Genomic DNA, 24,275 nt, shown 5'->3' with positions numbered 1-24,275 from the left:
AAAAAAATCTTGGGTAGGATTCCTTGGAGCAATTAGTCACCTCCCAGCTTGGCTCTGGTTGCAAGTAGGTCCAACCTAAGACAACGTCGCTGATCACCGTGGGCGACACAGGTCGTGGCTGATTTGTCTTTTCCCCACTTCATCAACAGGAGCGGCTCATCTCTCAAATTAAGATGGTCACCAAGGTGATGTTCCTGTACATTCCACTCCCAATGTTCTGGGCCCTGTTCGACCAACAGGTAGTGTGACGTGGTATTTCTGTACAAATGTCTGTATTTAGCCCAGGTTCTGTGCGTGCTACCACGGACGGGGCAGTAGCTAGTATTTAGCTCTAGAGACGTTCTCTTCTGGTTTCTTTTTTTTTGTGAATTTCATTTTTTTAATTTTATACTTAATAAATAATGTGTTATTTTTTTAATTTTTAAAATTTTTTAAAAATCTATTTTCAGTGTAACAGTATTCCTTGTTTTTGCACCACACCCAGTGCTCCATGCAATCCGTGCCCTCTCTAATACCCACCACCTGGTACCCCAACCTCCCACCCCCCCCCCCGCCCCTTCAAAACCCTCAGATTGTTTTTCAGAGTCCATAGTCTCTCATGGTTCACCTCCCCTTCCAATTTACCCAAATTCCCTTCTCCTCTCTAACTCCCCTTGTTCTCCATGCTTTTTGTTATGCTCCACAAATAAGTGAAACCATATGCTAATTGACTCTCTCTGCTTGACTTATTTCACTCAGCATAATCTCCTCCAGTCCCATCCATGTTGCTACAAAAGTTGGGTATTCGTCCTTTCTGATGGAGGCATAATACTCCATAGTGTATATGGACCACATATTCCTTATCCATTTGTCCATTGAAGGGCATCTTGGTTCTTTCCACAGTTTGGCAACCGTGGCCATTGCTGCTATAAACATTGGGGTACAGATGGCCCTTCTTTTCACGACATCTGTGTCTTTGGGGTAAATACCCAGGAGTGCAACTGCAGGGTCTTAGGGAAGTTCTATTTTTAATTATCTTGAGGAATCTCCACACTGTTCTCCAAAGAAGCTGCACCAACTTGCATTCCCACCAACAGTGTAAGAGGGTTCCCCTTTTTCCACATCCCCTCCAACACATGTTGTTTCCTGTCTTGCTAATTTTGGCCATTCTATCTGGTTTCTTTTTTATACTTCACTTATTTTTAGATCACACTGAGTTTCCTTTTTTTCTTTTTTTAGATATTATTTATTTATTTGACAGAGAGATGGAGAGCACAAGTAGGCAAAGTGGCAGACAGAGGGAGAAGGAGAAGCAGGCTCTCTGCCGAACAGGGAGCCCTATGTGGGACTCGATCCCAGGATCCTGGGATCATGACCCGAGCTGAAGGCAGCCACTTAACCGACTGAGCCACCCAGGCGCCCCTCCTTTTTTTTTTTTTTTTTTTAAGATTTATTTGAGAAAGACAGAGTGTGTATGTGCGTGTGCGCACGTGTGCCCGTGCAAGTTAGGGAAGGGTTAGAGAGCAAGAGAGAGCTCCAAGCAGACTCCCTGCTGGGCATGGAGCCCGACCTGGGGCTCCGTTCTCAACCCATGAGATCGTGCCCTGAGCCAAAATCATGAGTCAGATCTTAACCAGCTGAGCCCCCCAAGCACCCCACACTGAATTTCTTTAAAACAAAACAAAACAAAAAATTCTAGATGGTTCTATCCATATTTCTGTTACAAAACAATGGAGAAAATTAGGTGTGTACAGGAGACCTAGGAAACATTTGATCAAGGTTATGTACGACTCTTACCCATTAAACTAAGAATAAAGAATTAGTTTTTCTGACACAATGTGCTCAGAGGATGTACAATATTGCCTTTCATGGGATCCATAGAATATTTAAGCTGAGAGGGGCTTGGTACCTCTGGTGCTAAAACGGAACACGTAAGCTAGCAGTGCTTTCAAGGATTGGAGATGGCTGCCCAAGCCATTCTGACCAGAGCAAGGAACTGGAACCCGGCTCACCACCATGTCGCCCTGCTCTTGCTCCAGCAGACGTAGACATTTCTCAGATTTGGGTAAAACAACTCAATGCACGGTACTCAGTAACCAAAGTTATAAGATACTGTTTCTTCTAGAAACTGGAGCTTCAAAAAAATTTATAAGGTTTTATTGTGCAGGAAGGTTTTTTTTTTAAAAGATTATTTATTTATGAGAGAGAGAAAGAATGTGCATGAGCAGGGAGAGGGGCAGAGAGAGATGGGGGGAAGCAGGCTTCCCACTGAGCAGGGGGCCAGACACAGGGCTCCATCTCGGGCCCTGAGCCAAAGGCAGTTGTTTCATCAACTGAGCCACCCAGGTGTCCCCAGGAAGGATTATTATAAGGGCAAAACATCTCTTGGAAAAAATTTGAGCAAATACACCAATCTCTTTATTTGCAAGTATGGGATTTAGACCAGCATCTTACGCACAGGGAGGCAAATTTGCATGTCGGGTAGAAACCAGCTCTTGGGGGACGCCTGGGTGGCTCAGTGGGTTAAGCCTCTGCCTTCAGCTCAGGTCATGATCCCAGGGTCCTGGGATCGAGTCCCGCATTGGGCTCTCTGCTCAGCAGGGAACCTGCTTCCCCCTCTCTCTCTCTCTGCCTGCCTCTCTGCCCACTTGTGATCTGTCTGTCAAATAAATAAATAAAATCTTTAAAAAAAAAAAAAAAGAAACCAGCTCTTGGAATCAGACCTGCACTAGAGATACACTCATTGCCTTTTAGTGGTGTGCCGAGGGGGAGTCCATAACCCTCCTGGAAGGTTCATCACCTGTGACAAGGCTGTGGTGATCAAATGAGAGACTGTGGATAAAGCGATCCATGGCTGGCATCTGTTAAGAACTCAAGTATGGGGCGCCTGGGTGGCCCAGTGCGTGGAGCATGCAGTTCTTAATCTCAGTGTCCCGAATTCAAGCCCCACGCTGGGTGTAGACATTACTTTAAAAAAAAAAAAAATCAAACAGTGGCCTATTTCCTGACTTTCCACGATGCCTTCTAAATGGAGTTGACAGATTATGCTGAAACCCATATGTGTCCAGTCCTCCGTGGAAATAATCATGTGTATGTGAACAGACCTGAGTCTCCTTTATACAAAATAGGTTGAACGTAACTAGGCTGCCCAGGTTGAAATCCATCGCCCTCTGGACGGATTTCCACTGAGGACAGCCTAGACTGTCAGAAATGGCCCTTAGGCAATAATGATGTTCTTGAAGCTGTGATGCCAGTGAACGGAGGCCTCCTCCACCTTGCAGGTGACGTCATGCTTTCCAACAGGTCTCAGATGGACATCTTTGTGTTTCCTAAGGAAAGCTGCATCTCAGAGTAGCGCTTTGTAGGTTCTTCATTGCGGGAGGCGGGGGACAACTAGATGTCATGTTACTTTCTGCAGCAGAAACACCATGGGTTTGGTTTTACCCGGTGCTCCGGTGTAGCTGGAAGATAAACTTAATGTTGGAAAAACATTTAAATCCCATAACACTTCAGACTTCGTTCTGGATCTGGAAAAGTCTCAACCTTGGCTTGTAAAATGTTTAAACCCCCATCCCCAAATGATGCATTGAACGTATTCTTTTTTCAGGGCTCCAGGTGGACACTGCAAGCAACAGCCATGAATGGGAAAATTGTAAGTCTGGGGTATCAGGCTTCTCTACCTCCCCTGGTCACTGCTCCTTTGCTCCAATCCCTTCGCCCCCTTTCTCCTTCCCTGTCATGAGTTCTTCATCCCTCCCAGCTGATCCACTCTGGGAACCTCTCAGTAAGACTTGTCCCCCCTCTTTTTAGGGAGCTATTGAAATTCAGCCGGATCAGATGCAGGTAGGAAGAAAATACTTAAGTTGCCTTCTGAGTTCAAAGTCACCTTTGAGACCACAGCTAACGGTTCATTTCCACACCCCCACGCAGACTGTGAACGCCATCTTGATCGTCATCATGGTCCCCATCATGGATGCCGTGGTCTATCCTCTGATTGCAAAATGTGGCCTCAATTTCACGTAGGTGACTGGCAGGTTGGGGGTGGGGTGAGGAAAGAATGTGTCCCCTCCCACCACACCTCCTAGATGATGGGGTTTTTAAAGAATTATATTTGAATTAGAGGCTGGTGCGCTGATGTTTCTGGAAATTTGCCCTTAAACTGAAAGTTCTATTAATGGCAGCCGGAAAATCCTCTAATTAAAGTGTTTCGTGTATGTAGACAATGGACATGTTAACGATCATCCCAAGTATCCCCTGAGCTACAGTTTCTAGAAATTAAATGTAAAAATGAAAATTAGAGGCTATATTACCTTTACCCCTCTTAGTCTTGATCATAAATAAGAGAGCATGAGACAATGTCATTTGGTGTTTCCTAGGGAAGCTAGTTTTGTTTGGGAGGGTGGTGGGAAAGAAGTGTGATCGTTCGCTCGCGGGTATGATGCTGGCGGAGAGTCATTCTTCCCCGTGTCTCCCAGCTCCTTGAAGAAGATGACAGTTGGAATGTTCCTGGCTTCCATGGCTTTTGTAGCGGCGGCAATTGTGCAGGTGGAAATTGATGTAAGTTGCCCTCTGACTCCCCAGGGGCCTTTCCTGCAGGTCGGGCGGGGCATTCAGAAGGCGTCTTTCTCCGTGACCACAGGGAGGCCAGGGGCTAAGGCAGGGAGGTCCTGGAGCTAGGGACCATGTGGAGAGAGGCCACAGGGGCAAAACGGTCCCTCCAGGCAGCGAGCACCGTGGGTGCTCTGCACTGCGACAGGGCAGCCGGGAGGAGGGTTGGACGGGTGTGCTTTGGCAGGGGCAGGGAGATGGCATTTACGTGGGGAGTTTCTCTGGACACGGTTTTTGTCATGGGAGTTGGAGTTTGTAGAACTTCTTTCACAATCTGAATGCCTAGGAAGTCTGGGGAGAGGGTCATCCCTGTCTAACAGGCAGCCTTTTTAAATGTTTCAGCTGTCTTCGGGAAGATGCCTTTTGTATTCTCGTGTTTCTAGTGATGTTAGTTCACACGCCGGTCTTCAGTCTGCCAGATCCACGGTGGCACTAAACCAGATTCCTGGTGTCCTCCGTGTGAGAGCAGGCTAGAAGCGGGTGTTGTGTAGTGTGTGAGACAGGAGGTAAACCCTCTCCTCCTGCTTCTCCCCTTCTCCTTTCTCTGTCTCCTACCCTCAGTCTCTGTGTGTGTCTCTCTCTGTTTCTCTCTCCTTCCTTCCTTCCTTCCCTCTAATTTTTCTTTTTAAATTTTTAGGTGTGATAACATATAGGGAACAAAAATTTACCCTCTGACCCACGTCTCAGTGTACATTCAGTAGTGTTAAATGCGTTCACGTTATTGTGTGACTCATCTCCAGCAAACTTTTCATCTTGCAAAACAAAAACTCTGTGCCCGTTGAAAAACAACGCCCCACTTCCCCTCCCCGCCCCCCACCAGCCCGGCACTCACCATTCTACCTTCTGTCTGCATGAGTTTGCTGCTGGTACTTCCTGTAAGTGGATTTGTAGAGTGCCCGTTCCTTGTGATTGGCTGATTTCACGGAGCCTGATTTCCTCGAGGTTCATCCATGTCATAGCAGGTGTCAAAATCTCCTCGTTCTCTTTTACAGTGGAATCATAGTCTACTGTTGGATGGACAGCGTTTTGTTGGTCTGTCTGTCGATGGGCATTTCAGTTGTTTTCACGTGTCGGCTACCGTGTGTGGGGCTCCTGCTCATGTGGGTGTACTCGTTTGCTCCTGAACTTGGCTAGCTTTGTGCAAAACGTATTGTGAAACTAGGATAGACTTTAGAGTAGAATAGATTGCTTTAGGGACCCTGGGATTGGAGAGAGAGCGCTGTGGGGAAAAGGCAGGAGCCCTGAAACAAATGTATGGAGGCAGGAGGCATAGATCACTTGTGAAAGGAGGTTTAGGGCACAGTCAGGCTGTGGCCGTGGCTCCCAGAGTTAGAGGTGACGACGCTGGCCTCCCAGGAGAGCAGATCTCCGGTGCTACAGCAAGATACACACTCATTTGGGTTGTGTTTGCTCTGACCCTCAGATAGGAGGCTTCCTTTCCTGGCATCCTTCAGCCTGGAGGTGTTAGGACCAAGGGCAGCCTCTCCGTGATCACTTCCCTGTTCTGTATAAACGTCTTCCTCTGGGTGCCGTGAGGCGAGCGAAGGGAGACCTCGAGGGGGTGTTTGGTCTCTCGGCCGGGACAGCTTTCCACGGCTGGAGGGTGGGGATGCTGGTGACGGGGCCAGGCTGATCGTCAATCAGCACGGAAGACATCACTGCCAACTTTCTCTTGTTTCACTCAGAGAACTCTCCCCGTCTTCCCCAAGCCCAATGAAGTCCAAGTTAAAGTGTTGAATATAGGGAACAGTAACATGATGGCATCTTTTCCTGGAATGGAAGTGGCACTTCCCCAGATGAGTCAAGTAAGTAGAAAGAAATGCAACTTTCTCTTTTCTCTTCTGACCTGAGTTATAATGGGCTTGGGAGACACTGATCTTCTCGATCTTTATGTAATTCCTACAAGTATGGAAGTGAATTGTCTTAGTATCTCGGTCTCTTTGGGCTTTGCACTAGACCAGGGTGCCTCAGACTTTAATGGGCATGTGAATTGCCTGGGGAATTTGTAAAATTTTGCGTTTTCAACATGCTCTCAGGGGAGGGGTGCCATGGTTGGTGCGTGGAACCACACTTTAAATAGCAAGGCTCTGTCCGTGGTTCTCTACCATTTGGCTGCCTCAGGGACATCTGGCAATTTCTGGAGACAGTTTTCATTGTCACAGCGGAGAGCCTGCTGCTATTGGCATTTCAAAAGGAGGAAGCCAGGGAGGCTGACAGCATGGTTCCACAACCTAGACTTATCTGGTCCCAAATGTCAGCCCAGCCCAGGCTGGAAAGCCCTCATCTGGATGGTCACTGGTCTGAATTAGAGGTTTTTAACCTGAACTCCACATTAGAATCACCTGAAGAGCTCTGAAAATTCCAATAGCCCAGAGGTTTGGATTTACCGGGTCTCCTTCCTGTTCAGCCACAGTGGAGAGCTGCTCCCTTGGAGTTTATGAAACTGACGATCTTATAGAAAAAAGAAAATTTGACTTCTGGTGCCTGGAGCAGCTCGGGACTGATTTCCTTCCAGGTTATTCCTTTATCCCTGATGCTGTTCTCTGCCTCATGGTAGAGATGATTTCCAGAACATGTATTTTCAGAAAAAGAAACAAAAAGTAAAGTGCTGTGCAAAAAGCCTAATTTTTGCGTAACACGAGACAACGTCATGATGGAGTCCATGGTGGGGGAGGGCTGGTGCTGAGACAAACCGATGCCAGCTCCCACAAGGCATTTTTTGATGCATGTGAACATGAACCGAGGCAGAGCCAGACTCTATGGTATTAATTGTGACTCCTTCTCTCCCAATGCAGACAAATGATTTCATGACTTTTGCCGGAGACAAACTGACAAGTATAAACATTTCTTCTCCTGGTTCACCAGTCAATGTGGTGACTTATAACTTTGAGCAGGGCCATCGGCACACCCTTCTAGTGTGGGCCCCCAATAATTTCCAAGTGGTAAGTCGTTGGACACCTACAGCTGATTCTTTACTGTGAGTGATGTCGGCGATGGAGCCTTTCAGTTGTGTGGCATTGCTTTAGCCCAGGTAGTATTGTGAGTTAGTCCTCAAGTTCTTCCTTCTTTGAGGATACAAGTCATTTGACTTCGAAGCAACATTGGTGGATGGGAAGGGTTAATATTAATTTAAAAATTAATTTAAAAATTTAAAAAGAACTTTTGTGGGGGAGGTGTCTGGGTGGCTCAGTCAATGAAAGTGTCCGACTCTTGATTCCAACTCAGGTCGTGATCTCAGGGTTGTGAGATCAAGCCCGGCGTTGGACTCCGTGCTGGGTGTGGAGCCTGCTTAAGATTCTTCCTGTGCCTGGCCCCCACACCCTCCCTCCAAAAAAAAAAAAAAAGAATTTGGGGTCATGATAGTGGGTGTGTGTGAGAACATGCAAGTCACACAGAGTATATAGGTGCATTCTTAGCAACTTCTTGAGATAAAATTTTACATACATCTTGAATTGTATTGGTTAAAAAATCACACTGGGTAATTGAAAAGTTAAAACAGTCTCTGAAAAGAATATAGTGAAAACATCAGGTAAAAGCAATAAAAATACGTGTGAGATATTTCATGACAAAATATCAGCATCTAGCTGGGCCACGGAACACATTAGGAAACTGTGGAAGTAGAGTTAAACTGAGTGGAGGAGTGGGAGGTGTTCTGTGAGGTGAACTTCTGTGACCTTCTAGAAAACTGTCATGTGGAATTAAGACTTCTTGGTCGTGTATTTTATTAGGGAGCTCTTTAGTGATTTGTTCTCAATTCTTGAATAGTCGTGTTCTGTGGAAACACTAGAAAGCAAACATCAAATATTGTAGAGACTCATTTCACCTTCAGGAGAATCGGGATTGAAGGACGGAGCTTTGCAAATGTTATCATACGCCCTTAGCTCCTAGGATAAATGTCAACATCGCTCTTTTTCTCAAGCGCTGAAATGGTCATCTAAATTTGTTCTAATGGATTAGATTTGAAAATGCTTTCTTCCTCAGATAAAGGATGGCCTTAACCAGAAGCCAGAAAAAGGAGAAAATGGCATCAGGTATGTACTTTTCTTTAAAACTCAAGTCTTATCAGCTTCTTATGGAAGTGATGCCTTCCCATAGTAAAGTCCCACTGCAACAAGGCTGTAAAATGAGAGTATAGGAATTTATCCCAACAATATAAGGCGGTTCAACATTCTTAAAAATGTCAATCGATATAATCTATCATCTTAATAAATTAAAGAGACAAATCCATATCATCATATCCGTGGATACAGGAAAAGCATTTGATAAAATTCAGTGTCCATTTATGATTTAAAAAAAGCCCTCAGCAAACTAGTAATTGAGGGGAACTTCCTGACTCTGAAAAAGGATGTCTAAAAAACCCAAGCTACTATTATAATGAATGAAGAAAGTCTCAATGCTCTTCCCATAAGATTGTCCACACCCTCCACTCCTTTTCAACATCCTTCTGGGCGCCAGTGCAATGAGACTGGAAAAAGAAGTAAAGCATCTTAACTGGAAGGAAAGAAATAAAAACTATTCCTACTTACAGATGACATAAGGACCTGCACAGAAGGTCCCAAAGACTCTACCAAAAAAGTTCATAGACTCGATAAGTGTTTAGATATGAGTGTAAAAATGTTACAAAATATAAGATCAACAACAAAAATCATATTTCTATGCGACAGCAATGAATGATTGGAAACTGAAAAATTAAAACTATACAATAGCTCCCCAAAAAGACAAACTACTAGGTGCAAAGCTAATAAAAACATAGATGAGATTTGAGAACTAAAACTACAAAAGGCTTTTGAAAAAAACCTAATGACGAGTGAAATCAATGGAGAGATATGCTAGCTTTGTTGGTTAGAAGGTTTAATACAGTGACAATGTCAGTTCTCCCCAGATGGACCCATAGGGTTAGTACAATTACTATCAAAATCATAGCATTATTTTTCTATGATTTTTTCCAGTTTTACTGAGATATAAGTGACAAAATCAATTATATTTGAAGTGGACAATGTGATTCAATGTATGTATCCACTGTGAAATATTTACCAGAGTCAAACTAACACAATCACCTTACAGTGAACTTTTGTGTGTGTGTGTGTGTGTGTGTGTGTGTATGTGAGATAAGAATGCTTAAGACCTTAAAAAAAAAAAAAAAGAAGAAGAAGAATGCTTAAGATCTAACTGCTTAGCACATTTGAAGTATACGATGTAGTATGACATATAGTCACCACATTGTACATTAGAACTTACTCATCATGGAACTAAATTTGTACCTTTCACACAACATTTCCCTGCTTCCCACCCCTCGGTCCCTGGCAATCACCATTCTACTCTTTTTTTTCCTATGAATCCAACTGTTTTTTAGACTCTGTATATACGTGATACCATGTAGTATTTGTCTTTGTCTGGCTCGTTTTCACTTACTGTTTCTAGGTTCATCTGTGTCACAATGGCAAGGTTGCCTTCTTTTTAGTGGCTGAGTAATGTGTCCTTTTAATATATACATTTAGATATATAGACATAGGTAAATTAGATTTCATTCAAACTGAAAACATTTATTCTGTAAATCTCACTGTTAAGAGAATGAAAAAGGTAAGCTACATACTGGTATAAAATATTTACAAATTACATATCTGACTAAGTATCTGTATCCAGAATATATAAAATACTCTTGAAACACAACTGTAAGGAAATAACCCAGTTTAAAAAGAGCAAAAGATTTAGACATTTCACCAAAGATATACAGATGGCAAAGAAGCACATGAAAATGGGCTCAACATTGTTGGCCATTAAAAAATATAAATTAAGGGCACCTGGGTGGCTCAGTGGGTTAAAGCCTCTGCCTTCAGCTCAGGTCATGATCCCAGGGTCCTGGGATCGAGCCCCACATTAGGCTCTCTGCTCAGCGGGGAGCCTGCTTCCCTCTCTCTCTCTCTCTGCCTGCCTCTCTGTCTGCTTGTGATCTCCGTCTGTCAAATAAAAAAATAATAATAATTTAAAAAATTAAAAAAAATCCAGAGAACCAATGTACATTATAAAAAATATATATATATAAATTAAAACCACAGTGAGTTGCATGACGTACCTATTAGATGGATTTAATATTTTTTTTTAATAATTTTTTTAAAACTGACAATACCAAATGCTGGGGAGGAGACAGGGCAACCAGAACTCCCATGCTCTAGCTAACGGGAGTGCAAAATGGTGCAGCCACTCTTAAAAACAGTGAGGTAGTTTCTTATAAAATTAAGGGTACACTGACCACACAACCCAGCTATCCAGTTCTCGGGTATTTCTGCTAGAGAAATGCAAACTTATGTCAACATAAGAACCTAAACAGAAATATTCATGGAAATCCTATTCGGAATTGCCAAAGACTGTCTTTTTTTCGTGAATTCTGGGTCACCTTTCTTGTTTGGCTGATGGATCAACAGGCAATTGACTGTAGACTGTACTACATCCATACAACAGAATAGTTCTTAGGAAAAAGGAACTAGTGATACAGGCAATAATATAAATGAATTTCAAACGTATTGTGCCATGAAAGAACCCTGTCTTAAAACTTACATAGCTACTGTGTAATTCCATTTATGTGACATTCTGGAAATGCCCCCCCCCACCAACAAAAGATAAGGATGTGGGAACAGATCAGTGGTTGTCTTGGGTTAGGATGGAGGAGAGGTTTAGCTATGGGTCTGCGTGAGGGAGACCCAGGGGCCGATGGAACTGGTCCATATCTTGGCGGTGATGGTGCTTCTCTGAATCCAGACATGTGTTCAAATTCATAGAACTGTACACCAGAAAGCCAATTTACTGTAAATATGCTTTTTAACAAAGATTTTATTTATTTATGTGAGAGAGAGCATGAGGGGGGTAGGGTTAGAGGGAGAAGTAGACTCCCTGCTGAGCAGGGAGCCCGATGCAGGGCTCGATCCTGATCTTGGGACTCTGGGATCAGGACTTGAGCTGAAGGCAGACACTTCACCGACTGAATCACTCAGACGAACCTGAAAATACACTTTTTAAGTAAGATTAGAAAATCTGAATAAATTGGGGGAGAAACGAGGATAGGGCTCCTATTGGCCTCAACTCTCACAGCCAATCTCTGTTTCCCTGTGACACTCCTTAACAATTTCAGATTTCAGCTTTTACCAGTTACCAGTAAAACATGAACTAGTAGAGAGAGGAGTGTAGATTAGGAGGATGAATTTTAACTTACTAATGGAAATTGTGAAGAAATGGAATTAACTTTTCATCTCTCTTTACCTCTGGCTTGTTTCACATTGTTAACATTTGTAATGTTTACTTTTGTGGGTTCTCCATGTGCTAGGTCAATTCTACAAATGATTAATAGACAGAATTTACAAGTTGACGATCAAAATATTAGTCACAATGCACTAAAAGCCTGAAAGGGAAGGAAATGTAACTTTATATCCTTGAAAATATATCCTCAAATGGAAATGTTCTGAATGTCAAGGTTAATTGGAATAGCCTATTACATACCCTGAATTGTTCCATGGTTCTACATCTTTAAACCAAGGTTTTCTTGCACAGCTTTTGCGTTTTCCTGTGACTCACTTGGCCTCTTGTTGACAAAAGCATATGAGCCTTTACCTCCTGGGTGATCCAGAGAATGGACCCAGGGAATTCACCTTCCTCTTTGAGAACCAACTCTTCAGCATGCCCTTTGATGTAACGAGGGCATTTTGCTCTGTAGTCCTGTGATGCCACTGCCCTCACAGAATTTTTAACATTTGTCCAGGTTAGTGTCTTTTTTTCGTGAATTCTGGGTCACCTTTCTTGTTTGGCTGCAAACTTGTGCTCAGATATCTGACTGAGAAAATCTGTGAGGCAATTTGCAAGTCCTTGCTTGCGCAAAAATGCTTTTCTGTTCTCCTGCTTAGTCATAGGTTGGCCGCCATTTTCTTGCCAGAGTCCTGGAGGCTTGTCTCTATTGGCATCCAACACCCAACTGTGCTCAAACACACACACACACACATACCATCTGCCACTCTCTGTAGTTGATTTAATTTCCTCCTCACCAAGCTTTAGGGATCTTCTTTCTCCTTGGTGTTCTCACATATCTCTGTAGTAAAACTACATGTGAATAGTAGCCAGCACTATGTTCTTTTGATTTTTGGTTCCTTCTCATTTTCTTTGTTCTCTTCTGTATGAGTTTGCTAAGGCTGCCATCACAAGGTACCACAGGCTGGAAGACTTAAACAACAGAAAATTATTCCCTCATGATTCTGGAGGCTTGAAGTCCAACATCAAGGCATTGGCTAGATTTGTTTTGTCTGAGGCCTCTCCCCTTGCCTTAGAGAGAGTTGCCTCTGTCTTTACATGGTTTTTCTTCTGTGTGTCTATGTCCTGATCATCTCTTCTTCTAAGAACACCAGTGATCTTGGATCCCTCATGACTTCATATTACCTCTTGAAAGGCCCTGCCTCCAGGGGCTCCTGGGTGGCTCAGTCAGTTAAGCATCTGCCTTTGGCTCAGGTCATGATCTTGGGATCCTGACATCAAGCCCCATGTCAGGCTCTGTGCTCAGTGCAGAGTCTGCTGTTCCCTCTCCTTCTGCCCCTCCCCGACTCACGCACACATGCACACACATTCTCTCTCTCAAATAAATAAAATCTTTGAAAAAAGAATAAAGACCCTATCTCAAATAGAGTCACATCTGAGGTCCTAAGGGTTAGGATTTCAACATACGAATTGGGGGAGGGGTGGAGATACAATTCAGATTGTTCTTCTGTCCTGCACACATGCATATAAAGACAGCTGTCCTAGCAGACCTGGAAGGAAATCCTCTGATGCTGGTCGTCTGGCCCTTTCCTAATCTTGGAAGTACCTCTGGGATGTCCTTTGTGGCTCAGAACCATCGTTTTGATTTCTTCAGAAATGTCTCCAAAACTTTGGAAACTTTGAACAGTCTAAATTGTGGTATCCTTTCTTGTTCTGGTGCTATGCTAAAGCTTCATTCTTCTTTAAAATTGTCTTTGTTGAGATTTGGGAAAGGACACATCAAATCAGCAACATTTTACCCCACCAACCCACTCCTGTAGTAAAAGATAAGCCAGAAATTTTTTTCTTTTAATTAGCATCATCATATCTTCTGTGGATCAAAAGATTGATTATTTCAGCAATGTTCAAGAGGCAATCCATAAAATGGGGAAGTTCTGAAAAACCAATGTCAGAAACTAACTGATAAATAGAACAGCTTTGAGAAAGCCAGGAGGTTGGATTTTGGAATAATATATGAATTAAAGAAAGAGTAGAGAGAATTTTAAACACAATGGAATCGTTTTAATTATGTGGTATCAGTAAGTTGCGAGACTTCTGTGGACTACCTTCAACAGGGTCCTTTAAGTAAAGCAACAGGGGCAACTGGGTGGCTCAGTTGGTTAAGTATCAGACTCTTGATTTCAGCTCAGGTCATGATCTCAGAGACATAAGATCGAGGCCTGCATTGGGCTCCACGTTGAGCATGGAACCTACTAAAGTTTCTCTCTCCCCACTCTTCGTTTGCCCCTCCCTCCAATTACACATGCTTGCTCACTCTCTCAAAAAAAAAAAAAATGACAATACTGGGGTTGAAATTGGTTGAGAATTTGATATTGATCTTTCTCATGAATTTTTTTTAAAGATTTTATTTATTTACTTGACAGAGAGAGATCACAAGCAGGCAGAGGGGCAGGCAGAGAGAGAGGAAGGGAAGCAGGCTCCCTGCTGAGCAGAGAGCCCGATGCAGGACTCGATCCCAGGACCCTGAGATCATGACCTGAGCCAAAGGCAGCGGCTTAACGCACTGAGCCACCCAGGCACCCTCTCATGGATTTTTTAATATTACATATTGCTCTCTCTCTCTCTCTCTCTCTCTATATATATATATATATATATATTTGCAAACAATGTTCTTAAGAATGTTTTTAAACTTAATATATTATGGTCCTGTGTGTATTCTGCAATATTATATATTATGAAGTATAGTATAAAATATTTTAATACTTATCCATATTTCTAGAAGTATCCCTTATCCACTCACACAAACCACTATATAATATTCCATTGTATGTACATACCACAATTTATTTACCCATTCTTCAAGGAAATTTAGGTTGCTTCCATTTTTCCAAACAGTACTCCAATTCCCATTCATATATGATTTTTTTTGTCCCCATGTACAAAGTTTCCCTAGAGAGGTGGCCTTTAAAGCTTTTATCATGGGGTGTCTGGGTGGCTCAGTTAGTTGAACAACTGCTTTCGGCTCAGATCATGATCGCAGAGTCCCGGGCCCGAGTCCCGCATTAGGCTCCGAGCTCCACGAGGAGTCTGCTTCTCCCTCGGACCTTCTCCCCCTCATGCTCTCTTTCACTTATTCTCTCTCAAATAAATAAATTATAAAATCTTTATAAAGCTTTTACCACATCCAGTAAAAATATTTAAGCATATAGTGCATGAACATGGTATCTGTTAAAAATTATATATCATTATTATACCAAATTAATTTGAGCATTATAAGTAATTTAAAATATATTAAGAGAATGAGAAAAATTTTTTTAATTTTACAAGTATTTTTATTCATTAGTGGTACAAAAATCATTAATGTAGATGACGTGATTATATATGCTTCATTAATTTCTAAAAAGCTCAATTTCAGAGTTAGAAAAATCTAGGCATAGGCTTGGTTTTAAGTTTGGTTCATTTCAAGCCTTGGTTTCCATGACTATCATACTGAAAAAGATCCTTCAAGGAGGGAGTATGGTCATAAGTAGATTAAAGAGAAATCTTCATTTAAAGGTAGTTGTGGGTTTATTAAAATCATTTTGGTACTAAGACCACCAGATACCCACATGCAGAAGACTGACGTCAGACCCTACCTGAGACCACACACAAAAATGTACGCAGTGGATCCTAAACCCAATATAACTAAAACAATAAAATTTATAAAGGAAAAATAACAATAAATCTTTGTGACCTGGGGTTAGACAGCAGTTTCTTGGATACGAAGCCAAAAAAAAAAAAAAAAATAGTCACTTGGGTTTCGTCACCTGGAGAGCTTTCGTGCTACAAGTTATACCATCATGACAATGAAAAGACAGCTCACCGAGTGACAGAAAATATTTGCAATCACATAATTGATAAGAGATTCTGAATACGGAAAGAACTCTTCCAGCTCAAAAGTGAAAAGACAAATAACCCAGTATGTTAAATGGGCAAAGTATTGGGAGAAGGGGGGGGGATTATGGACATTGGGGAGGGTATGTGCTTTGGGGAGTGCTGTGACGTGTGTAAACCTGGCGATGCCCCTGGGGATAAAAATACATTATATGTTTAAAAAATTAAAAATTAAAAAATAAATAAATAAATGGGCAAAGTATTTAAAGAGATGTTTCTCTGGCACCTGGGTGGCTCAGTGTGTTAAGCCTCTGCCTTCAGCTCAGGTCATGATCTCAGGGTCCTGGGATTGAGCCCCGCATCGGGCTCCCTGCTCAGCAGGGAGTCTGCTTCTCCATCTCCTGCTCCCCCTTCTTGTGCTCTCTCTCTGTGTCAAATAAATGAATGAAATCTTTAAAAACAAAAAAAAAGAGAGAGAGAGAGAGAGAGACATTTCTCCAAAGAAAACACAGAAAAAGTCAAAAAGTCTAGGAAAGAAGTGCAACATCATTAATTATTGGGGAAATGAGAATCAAAACCACATTGAGGTACCACTTCACACTCACCAGGGTCTCACCAAAAACCAAAACAAAAGCAACCAAGAAAACTGGTAATAACTTGAATCCTAAGTTCAAGGATTTCAAGTGTGGTGGGGATGTGGACACATCAGAAGACTTTTACACTGCTGGTGGGAATATAGAATGATAAAATGATGCAGACAATTTGAAAAACTGTTCCTCAAAACGTTAAACAGAGAGGTACCCTATGAGCCAGCCATTTCACGCGGAGATGTCCGCCCGACTACGTAGCTCCTGCTGGCCCAGGTCAGGAGTCCGTTCTCAGTGAGGCACCTGTCACATACACCAGGTCAAACGCCCAGGGACTTTAGGGCCTGAGCTTAATTCAGAGAAATGTTGTCCCAGTACCTAGAATTTGACCAATATTACTTGTCGCCGCAAAGTCGATGAAATGTGGCCACATGTTTTAGGAATGTACAGGTTAAATTGTTGTCTGCAGTCCTTGGGTGTATGATCTTATGAGTGCCCGTCCTTTAAATTGGATAATCTGCTGAAAGCTTTCCCTCAGCTGTCCAGGAAAAATCCACTAGTCGCATTGGGGGCAGCACCCTTCTGGCTGGTGTGCCGCAAAAGTGTCAGGGTCTTCTATAGCCTGGAACACTGAAGGAAGGGATCCGATCTTCTGTCCACACTGTCGCCATCGTTATGGTCCTTTGAAGGCAAGCCGCTTAGGCATAGAGGACTTTGCAGCCCCTGGAAGCCTTGAGACCCAGGACCAAGGCTCTGGGTGCTACACTCCCATTGGAGCTCTGGCAGAGCGCCGGTCACCATCCCTCCAGGTCCTGCAGACACAGAACTCCCTCTCGGAGGTGAGCTCCCCAAAAGTGTCTCTGGTTGCTGGACCAACCCTTTTTTTCCTCTCCACTCTTTGGGGCCCCTCCTTGCTTAGGCTCCTACAGGTAAAGGACAGAAAATGGCCTTCCATCCCCAACCCCCAGAAAGAAGCCCAGACGGTACTAAGCAACTTCTACTTCGATCCTTTAGTTCTTTAAAGCTTCTGAGCAAGGAATACAAAGCATTGCCTTCTTGAAGGGGGAACCAGCTCCTGTTTCCATCCAGGCTAATATCCCAACACACCATTGAACTATTCCTAGTTACCAGGCACTTAGAACAGCTCCAGGCAGAAGACTGTGGTCAGCTCTTGTGGGTGTGCTCTCCTGAGTGCGTCAATAATGACAAACCTGGGTTGGCTTCCTTCTGCCTTTATAAGTCTAGAACTCTTTCATAAACATCTTAAGTCTCTTCCAAAAGAGATCACAGTCCAAGTTCAGGGGCATATACTGTGACCTAAATAAATACCCCTTGGTCCAGTCACAAGACGGATGGTTTTCTGTTTCAGATTTATAAACAGTTTTGATGAGAGCTTCAACATCACCATGGGCGACAAGGTTTATGTGAATGTCACCAGTCACAATGCCAGCGAGTATCAATTTTTTCCTTCGGGCGTGTAAGTACCTCTCCTAGACACTGTGCTCCCAAGTTCAAGGATTTCAAGTATTTTTCCTTAAACGTTACATTGAAGCTGTTAATACCAGGAAAGTTAACTTATATCATTCTTTCTTTCCACAGAAAACACTTAACAATAAGCTCAACCCAACAGATTCCGCAACAGTGTGAAAGAAATTTCCAGTCATCCAACCTTGAATTTGGTAGTGCGTTCACCTATGTCATTGGAAGGACGGTCAGTGAGTCATTCTGTTGAATCAGAAGTTCTACTCAAACATTTAGGACCTGGTCATGACTGAAATGGAGGAACATTAGCATCTGTGTTTTAAACAGGCTTCGAATTCATTCAGTTAGCCACTAGTTCTTTAACTCACTGTTGACTTCCATGTGCTATTATTTTTAGAATAAAACTAAACAGACAACTGAGGCTGACTAAAAGTCCATGTTGACCAGTATCTGATGTCTCTTCCTAGACTATTTACATGGACTTACAAACTTTGAGTTCAAAGAGATGGCAATGTTTTAAACAAACCCTGACTTCCACTCTACTGTCTGATTTAAGAGGAAAGTGCTAGTGAACAGATTTTCAAAACCAAGGCCATTTCGTCGAGAGGACAAAATACACTGTTGCATATTTTAAAAGGGCATAAGGGCTTGTATTGCATAGAGTGTTGAGTGGGTGCATAAACAGTGAATCTTGGAAAACTGAAAAAGATAAAATTAAGATGTTAAAACAAATAAATAGATAAATAAATAAAAAGTGTATTTATTTGACAAATCGTATGACATGGTTCTAGAAGTCCAAGCTCCATTTGCCTGTTTGAGCAGTTTTTATTCTAGAAGCAATTCTCCATTTTAATATCTTCTGTCTTCTGCCTTATTGGTTTAGGATATCGGCTGCCCCGAACTGCACATCTTTGAAGATATTTCGCCCAACACAGTTAACATGGCTCTGCAGATCCCACAGTATTTCCTCCTCACGTGCGGCGAGGTGGTTTTCTCTGTCACGGGACTGGAGTTCTCATATTCTCAGGTCTCTTGGTCATTGTTTCTACCACCCTTCTCCTACCCCCACCCCCGTTGGGACCTAACTCCAATAAGCAATATATTTATAGTTTAAAAGATTCTGGGGGGAGGAGGGAAGGTTCTAGAAAGCATTATGGTATCTTCCATCAAATAAGGTTTTTGGGATCCCCCAAGTCATGTTTTTATCAAGTAATAATATGACTCTGTTTAACTTCTTGGGTGCATGTATCATATGACTCTGCATTTCCACATCCTATACTGGAGATTTACAGCCCTGAGGGGGGAAAGATGTATTAATGATCGTGACCAGGGCCACAATAGGCAGCAGAGTCTATGTTCTGAAACAACTAAATGATATCAACTGTTCATTATGGTGTTCATTTCTGGGTTGTGTCCTCATAATCATTAAGACTCAGGTGAGATCTCTCCATAGCTACATGCTGGTTAAAGACCAGCTTTTAAAAGTTGAAAGATATTGCTTTCAACTGTTCAAGATGAGACTCGTGAGGTCAATTCTGCTGATTAGAAGCTAGTTTCTCAACAATTTCATCAAAATACAGTTAAGGTCATTGTGACCCTACAATGCCTAGCACCTTTAAGTCTTGCGGTAAAGATCGTAAATATGAGTTGGACAGTCCCTTTCTGTGATGACCTCACAATCGGATAAAATGACATATCATAGGTGACAAGAGGGGTGTCGGGGCGTGACAGGGAAGCTCACAGCAGAGCAAGCTCCTGGCCCAGAGAGTAGCCTCCATTTAGGGGAAAGAGAATGGGATGGATGGCTCTGCTTGGAAACTCTTCTGTAGACACAGAATTGATTCATCTATAGATTTGCCCATTTAACTCAGGACAACGCTGTGAGGATGTGGAGAGTGGGAAACAAGGAATTCTTGTATGTTCGTACATGAGTGTTTGGGGTGTCTTGTTACCCAAGTGATAAGCTTTTTTATATGTGACCCCACATATAGATGCGAAACCCACTTTCAATGCGCATTTTTAGGGCGGACTGCCCAACTGAATGCATCGGTAAGTTGTGTTCTGCAGCTGTGCCGTTGCCATCTAGAGACTGACTGCGTGTTGTTTCCCCAGGCCCCCTCCAACATGAAGTCAGTGCTTCAAGCAGGATGGCTGTTGACAGTGGCTGTGGGCAACATCATTGTGCTTATCGTAGCGGGAGCAGGCCAGTTCAGCGAACAGGTACGGGGTGGGGAAAGAGACTGTGTGTGTCTGTGGTCATCATGACGACTCTCCCTCACCACCTCTGTATACACATGAGGTCATCTAAGCTAATGGTTGAATAAAACCAGCCAGAGAGGGTGATGACCAAATGCGTTTTTGGCCAAACGTGTGCCGATTCTTTGTATTTCTACTTGGTTGTGTACAGTTAGCTAGTGACAGACAAAATACCAAGATTTGCCTTAACATACCTATAACCTAATGTGGTTTACTATCAAAGGAAAGATCTTTCCTAGCTTCTGTGAATGTTGCATAATGGCCGCAAGCCAGACATGTTTTCCACAAAGTTTCATGTTACCTAAAGTTAGAGCCCTTCTGAGAGTAGCTGTAATTTTTCCGGCTACCATAAAATGAGAGCGTCTCTGAAACTGAAGCCCTCTCCTTTAGCATTTCAGTATTTGTCTTGTAAGGGGGTCGTCCCTTACCCTATCAGTTTGTTCACTTCCCCCTCCAAGTCCCATCAGAGCACGTACCCCTGCTGTGAGCTCGTGACCTCAAGATTCTGCCAAAGGATAATGTGGGGTCTTAACTTAGAACACTTCTGCATGTTATTTTTTGCTCCAGAGTACTGTATGCTGTTCTGTTGGTCCCCATCCTTCTAGAGGCCAGCTCTGTCCCTTAACATGGGTTTTTCAGAAATTTTCTCTCATCCTCCCAGAGTCTTGGTTTCTGCCCTCCCGTGCGGTTCCAAAAAAAAAAAAATGTTATCTTTGTACTTGGGCATTCAAGAAAAGCCGGCCATTCCGTATCTATGGTAGTCACCTACAAATTCTCCATCACAGTTCAATTGCAGAGCACCTCCTACCTAGACATAGCAAGAAAATGTACTCCGTACATGGCACACCGTACCATAACCTGCGTTGTTTTTGTTTTTTTCTTGCTCCAACTCTAATCCCTTCCAAGTGGGCTGAATATGTTTTATTCGCGGCGTTGCTCCTGGTGGTCTGCGTGATATTTGCCATCATGGCCCGGTTCTATACTTACGTCAATCCAGCGGAGATTGAAGCCCAGTTTGATAATGAGGATGAGAAAAAGAATGCAGAGAAGATGAATATATATTCCACGGTACCTCCCGTCTCACAGACACAGATGTGAATGTCAGGAAGCAAGTGGAGAATGGACTGGGGTCCAGAACACGCCCTGACTTCTGTCCCCTGGTGGCAGGACACTCTGATGGGGAAGACTTCAGAATTGTGAACCAAGAAAGCTCTTTTCCAAGCAGCCAGTAATGAACCTAAACCTCAGGAAGAAGTCTTTTTCTTTTAAGAAAAGTCATATTTAAAGAATGTACGCACACACACACACATACACACTCATTTCTACAATGGCGAATCCATACCCTGCCTTTAACTCCTTTTCTACCACATAAATTAAGTTGTTTTGGACTAACTAGTCATTTTCTGAAAGAGTGGCAAAGTTGTATATTGTTTGCATTCTAACTCTCTTTGGAAACGCTGTTAAGTGAAGCAGGAGCTGGTGTGAAAAGTGAATTTACATGCTTTAGAATGGCCTGTGATAAGCACCAGCTAGTATTAATGGATAACTTTACCTTTTGTTTTTTTGTTTTGTTTTTTTCCATGTCCTACCTCTGCTTATCTTTTGTGTGACTCAAAAGACCACTCAGGTAATGGCCAGTAATGATTTTTTGGAGTTTCAAAGATGAAATACATTCCTACTCTTAAGAATAGGAGTCTGTAAGTTTTGGGGGTAGGATAAGAAATCTGTGTCTGGATTCTAAAAGTTGTGTGCACTCAATAAAATGGCATCAGAAGTTGGAAAACAGTATGAACAAAAGCAATGTCCACATACAATAAATTCCAGGAACATGAAATATCAAGGTTTGTTTCTTCCTGGTCCTCTTTTTTCCCTGGGGAAATAGATACCCAAGATTCTCTTCAATTACTTAGAGTTTTGTATGTGCATATGTATGTCCCACCTTGAAGTGTTTTTCTCAATACAACCATTTTTTCTGCTCAAAAAAATTTCCTTTTTAAAAAAACATTTATTTCTTTTGGGGGGGCACGCACGTGGAGTGGCAGAGAGAGAGAATCTCAAGCAGATTCTCTGCTGGGTGCAGAGCCTGATGCAGGGATCGATCCCATGACCCTGAGATCATGATCTGAGCTGAAATTAAGAGTCGGACACTTAACCAACTGAGCCACCCGGGCACCCCTCAAACAAAAATTCTTATAAAATAGTGTAAATTATTCATGCTTAATTCGTCCTACCAGTATTTCTCTCAGGTATCAGACCCAGAGTAGTTCTACTTTGTCCCTCTGACAAAAACAAGCAGCGGTTCTCAAACTTTCGCACAGCTCTGTGTGATCCATCACGGAACTTGCTCATGTGATCCATCTGGAGGAAGGGCCCGTGGTGGACTTCCAAGATGCTTTGTGCAAAAACTCTTCATTGCACTGTGAACGCGGACTGAAGGGGAGGCTCCAAACCCAAAGCGAGAAACACGATGTGAGTCAAACCCTGCTGAAGGCCTTTCCTACCCTTCGGATCAAGCCCTCCTTCCTTCACTGAGGCTTACAAGACTTTTTTTTTTTTTTTTTAAATTAATTATTTATTTGACAGAGACACAGCGAGAGAGAGAACACAAGGGGGAGTGGGTGATGGAAAAGCAGGCGTCTTCCTGAGCAGGGAGCCCGATGCAGGGCTCGATCCCAGGACCCTGGGATCATGACCTGAGCTGAAGGCAGACGTTTAACGACTGAGCTACTTAGGTGCCCCAAGACTTTTTTTTTTTTTTTTTTTTTAAACTCATGACACGTCTCCTTTCTCTCTGCTCACATGGATCAGACTAACAGTGACTTTCTTCTGGAATGCATCAAGTTCTCATTTCCAGGTCAGGAGAAAAATCAAGTCCTGAGACATGCTCTCTACCAGCTTTGCCCACCCAGGCCGCCTGGCTGAGTTCTCTTCACTTTCAGGCTTAAGGCCACCTCCCCGGGGAGGCTTCCCATCCCCCAGCCTGGCTGTCCCACTCTCTACGCCCTGGTGGGTCCTCACTGTCCAGCTCTGTCTAGGCTGAAAGCTGGAAGCTTGTGTCTTGTTCTGTGGAACTCGGCGGGCCTGGACGTGTTACACGAACACATAAACCTTGGGCCGGGAGGGGTGAGATGGTAGATGATGGGGATGAGCCTACCGAAGGGAGTCTGGCGAGCCTGTACCGCTCCCATCACTCTGCCCTCTCGCTTACATATCACGCCTCTGACAGGGCAAACCAGGGCTCCAGTGCGGAGCTCTCGCTGGCCGTGTCTGCTCTTGCCTGTCACTGCAAGAGAACGGATCCTGGATCCTCTAGAGATACTCTCATCCTACGTGTCTGTGCAGCGGCTGCGTGACACCAGGCGAGTCTTGACCTTTCCGGTGTCATTTCTCCTACAAGGCAAAGCATACCACACACTCTGAGGTTTTAAAAACCCTCTGTTTCAGGGTGGCTGGCACACAGTAGGCTCCCAAATAATTTGAATGAACTCCCCGCTCTGCTCTGATAGTAACACTGTGGTATGCTTTGCCTGTGAATGGAAATGATGCCTACGTGATCTGCGCTGCAGTTATTTCCATTCCACAGAGGGGAACACAGCCGCAGAGTAACCAAGTAATCTGCTGAAGGTCACGTCCACAGTCTGGTTCCAGAACCCAGGCGGCCGGCCATACCCAGACCTGTCGATTTCATGGACAGCGTGGATTAACTCAGTGTGAGCCTTACAACAATCCGAAAGAAGGCCTTATTGCTCCCATTTCCGAGATAAGAAAAGTGAGGAACAACCAGCTGAAGTTACTTGGCCCGGGCCATCTCCCGGGCAGAGGGCCAAGCCAGGGTTTGAACGCAAGCCAGTGGGAGCGGAAAGGCCTGCCTCCTAAGCCCCTGGGCTCTTCTGTGTCCTTCCGCAGAGCAAAATGCAAACACGTGATGGGGCACCGGCTGAAGGGGGTCCCAGAAAGCTTCCGAGAGGCGGCCGTTCCCTCGAAGCCCAAGATGGACAGCCCAGGGCAGGGCTCGATGGACAGGACGGGCCGTCTGTGGGGAGGGGAGACTGAAACAGAAAAGATGAAACACAGTTTACCATCCTAGGCCTCCTCGAAGGCCTGTGTGATGTTCTGGAAACACCAGAAGCCGCTCCCAGGGGTCTGAGCATCGTGCCAGTGGGAGGCCCAGCCGTGGCTCCTGGGGGTGGGCTTAGCTCTGAAGACCGCCTGCTGCGGGGCAGTGGCCTGGGGGGAGGAGGGAGGCCTGAGTCACCG

General features: G+C 43.7%; 1 protein-coding gene across 1 annotated transcript in view; it reads left to right on the top strand.

Annotated features, from left to right (window-relative positions):
- The window catches only part of SLC15A1 (solute carrier family 15 member 1), a 51,096-nt gene extending 29,238 nt beyond the window's left edge, over positions 1–21,858 (top strand). The window contains exons 11-23 of the mRNA XM_044249997.1: positions 150–239; positions 3,587–3,631; positions 3,790–3,822; positions 3,910–3,998; positions 4,455–4,536; positions 6,273–6,392; positions 7,383–7,529; positions 8,569–8,618; positions 17,650–17,757; positions 17,880–17,991; positions 18,646–18,789; positions 19,875–19,982; positions 20,925–21,858. Coding sequence (XP_044105932.1) covers positions 150–239; positions 3,587–3,631; positions 3,790–3,822; positions 3,910–3,998; positions 4,455–4,536; positions 6,273–6,392; positions 7,383–7,529; positions 8,569–8,618; positions 17,650–17,757; positions 17,880–17,991; positions 18,646–18,789; positions 19,875–19,982; positions 20,925–21,116 — 1,320 coding nt within the window. The 3' untranslated portion in view covers positions 21,117–21,858. The remainder of the gene's footprint in view (positions 1–149; positions 240–3,586; positions 3,632–3,789; positions 3,823–3,909; positions 3,999–4,454; positions 4,537–6,272; positions 6,393–7,382; positions 7,530–8,568; positions 8,619–17,649; positions 17,758–17,879; positions 17,992–18,645; positions 18,790–19,874; positions 19,983–20,924) is intronic.
- Positions 21,859–24,275: the final 2,417 nt, after the last annotated feature.

This window comes from Neovison vison, chromosome 5, assembly GCF_020171115.1.
Source record: "Neovison vison isolate M4711 chromosome 5, ASM_NN_V1, whole genome shotgun sequence".
Lineage (NCBI taxonomy): Eukaryota > Metazoa > Chordata > Mammalia > Carnivora > Mustelidae > Neogale > Neogale vison.
The sequence above is the reverse complement of the archived record's forward strand: the minus strand, read 5'-3'. Positions and strand labels throughout refer to the sequence as shown.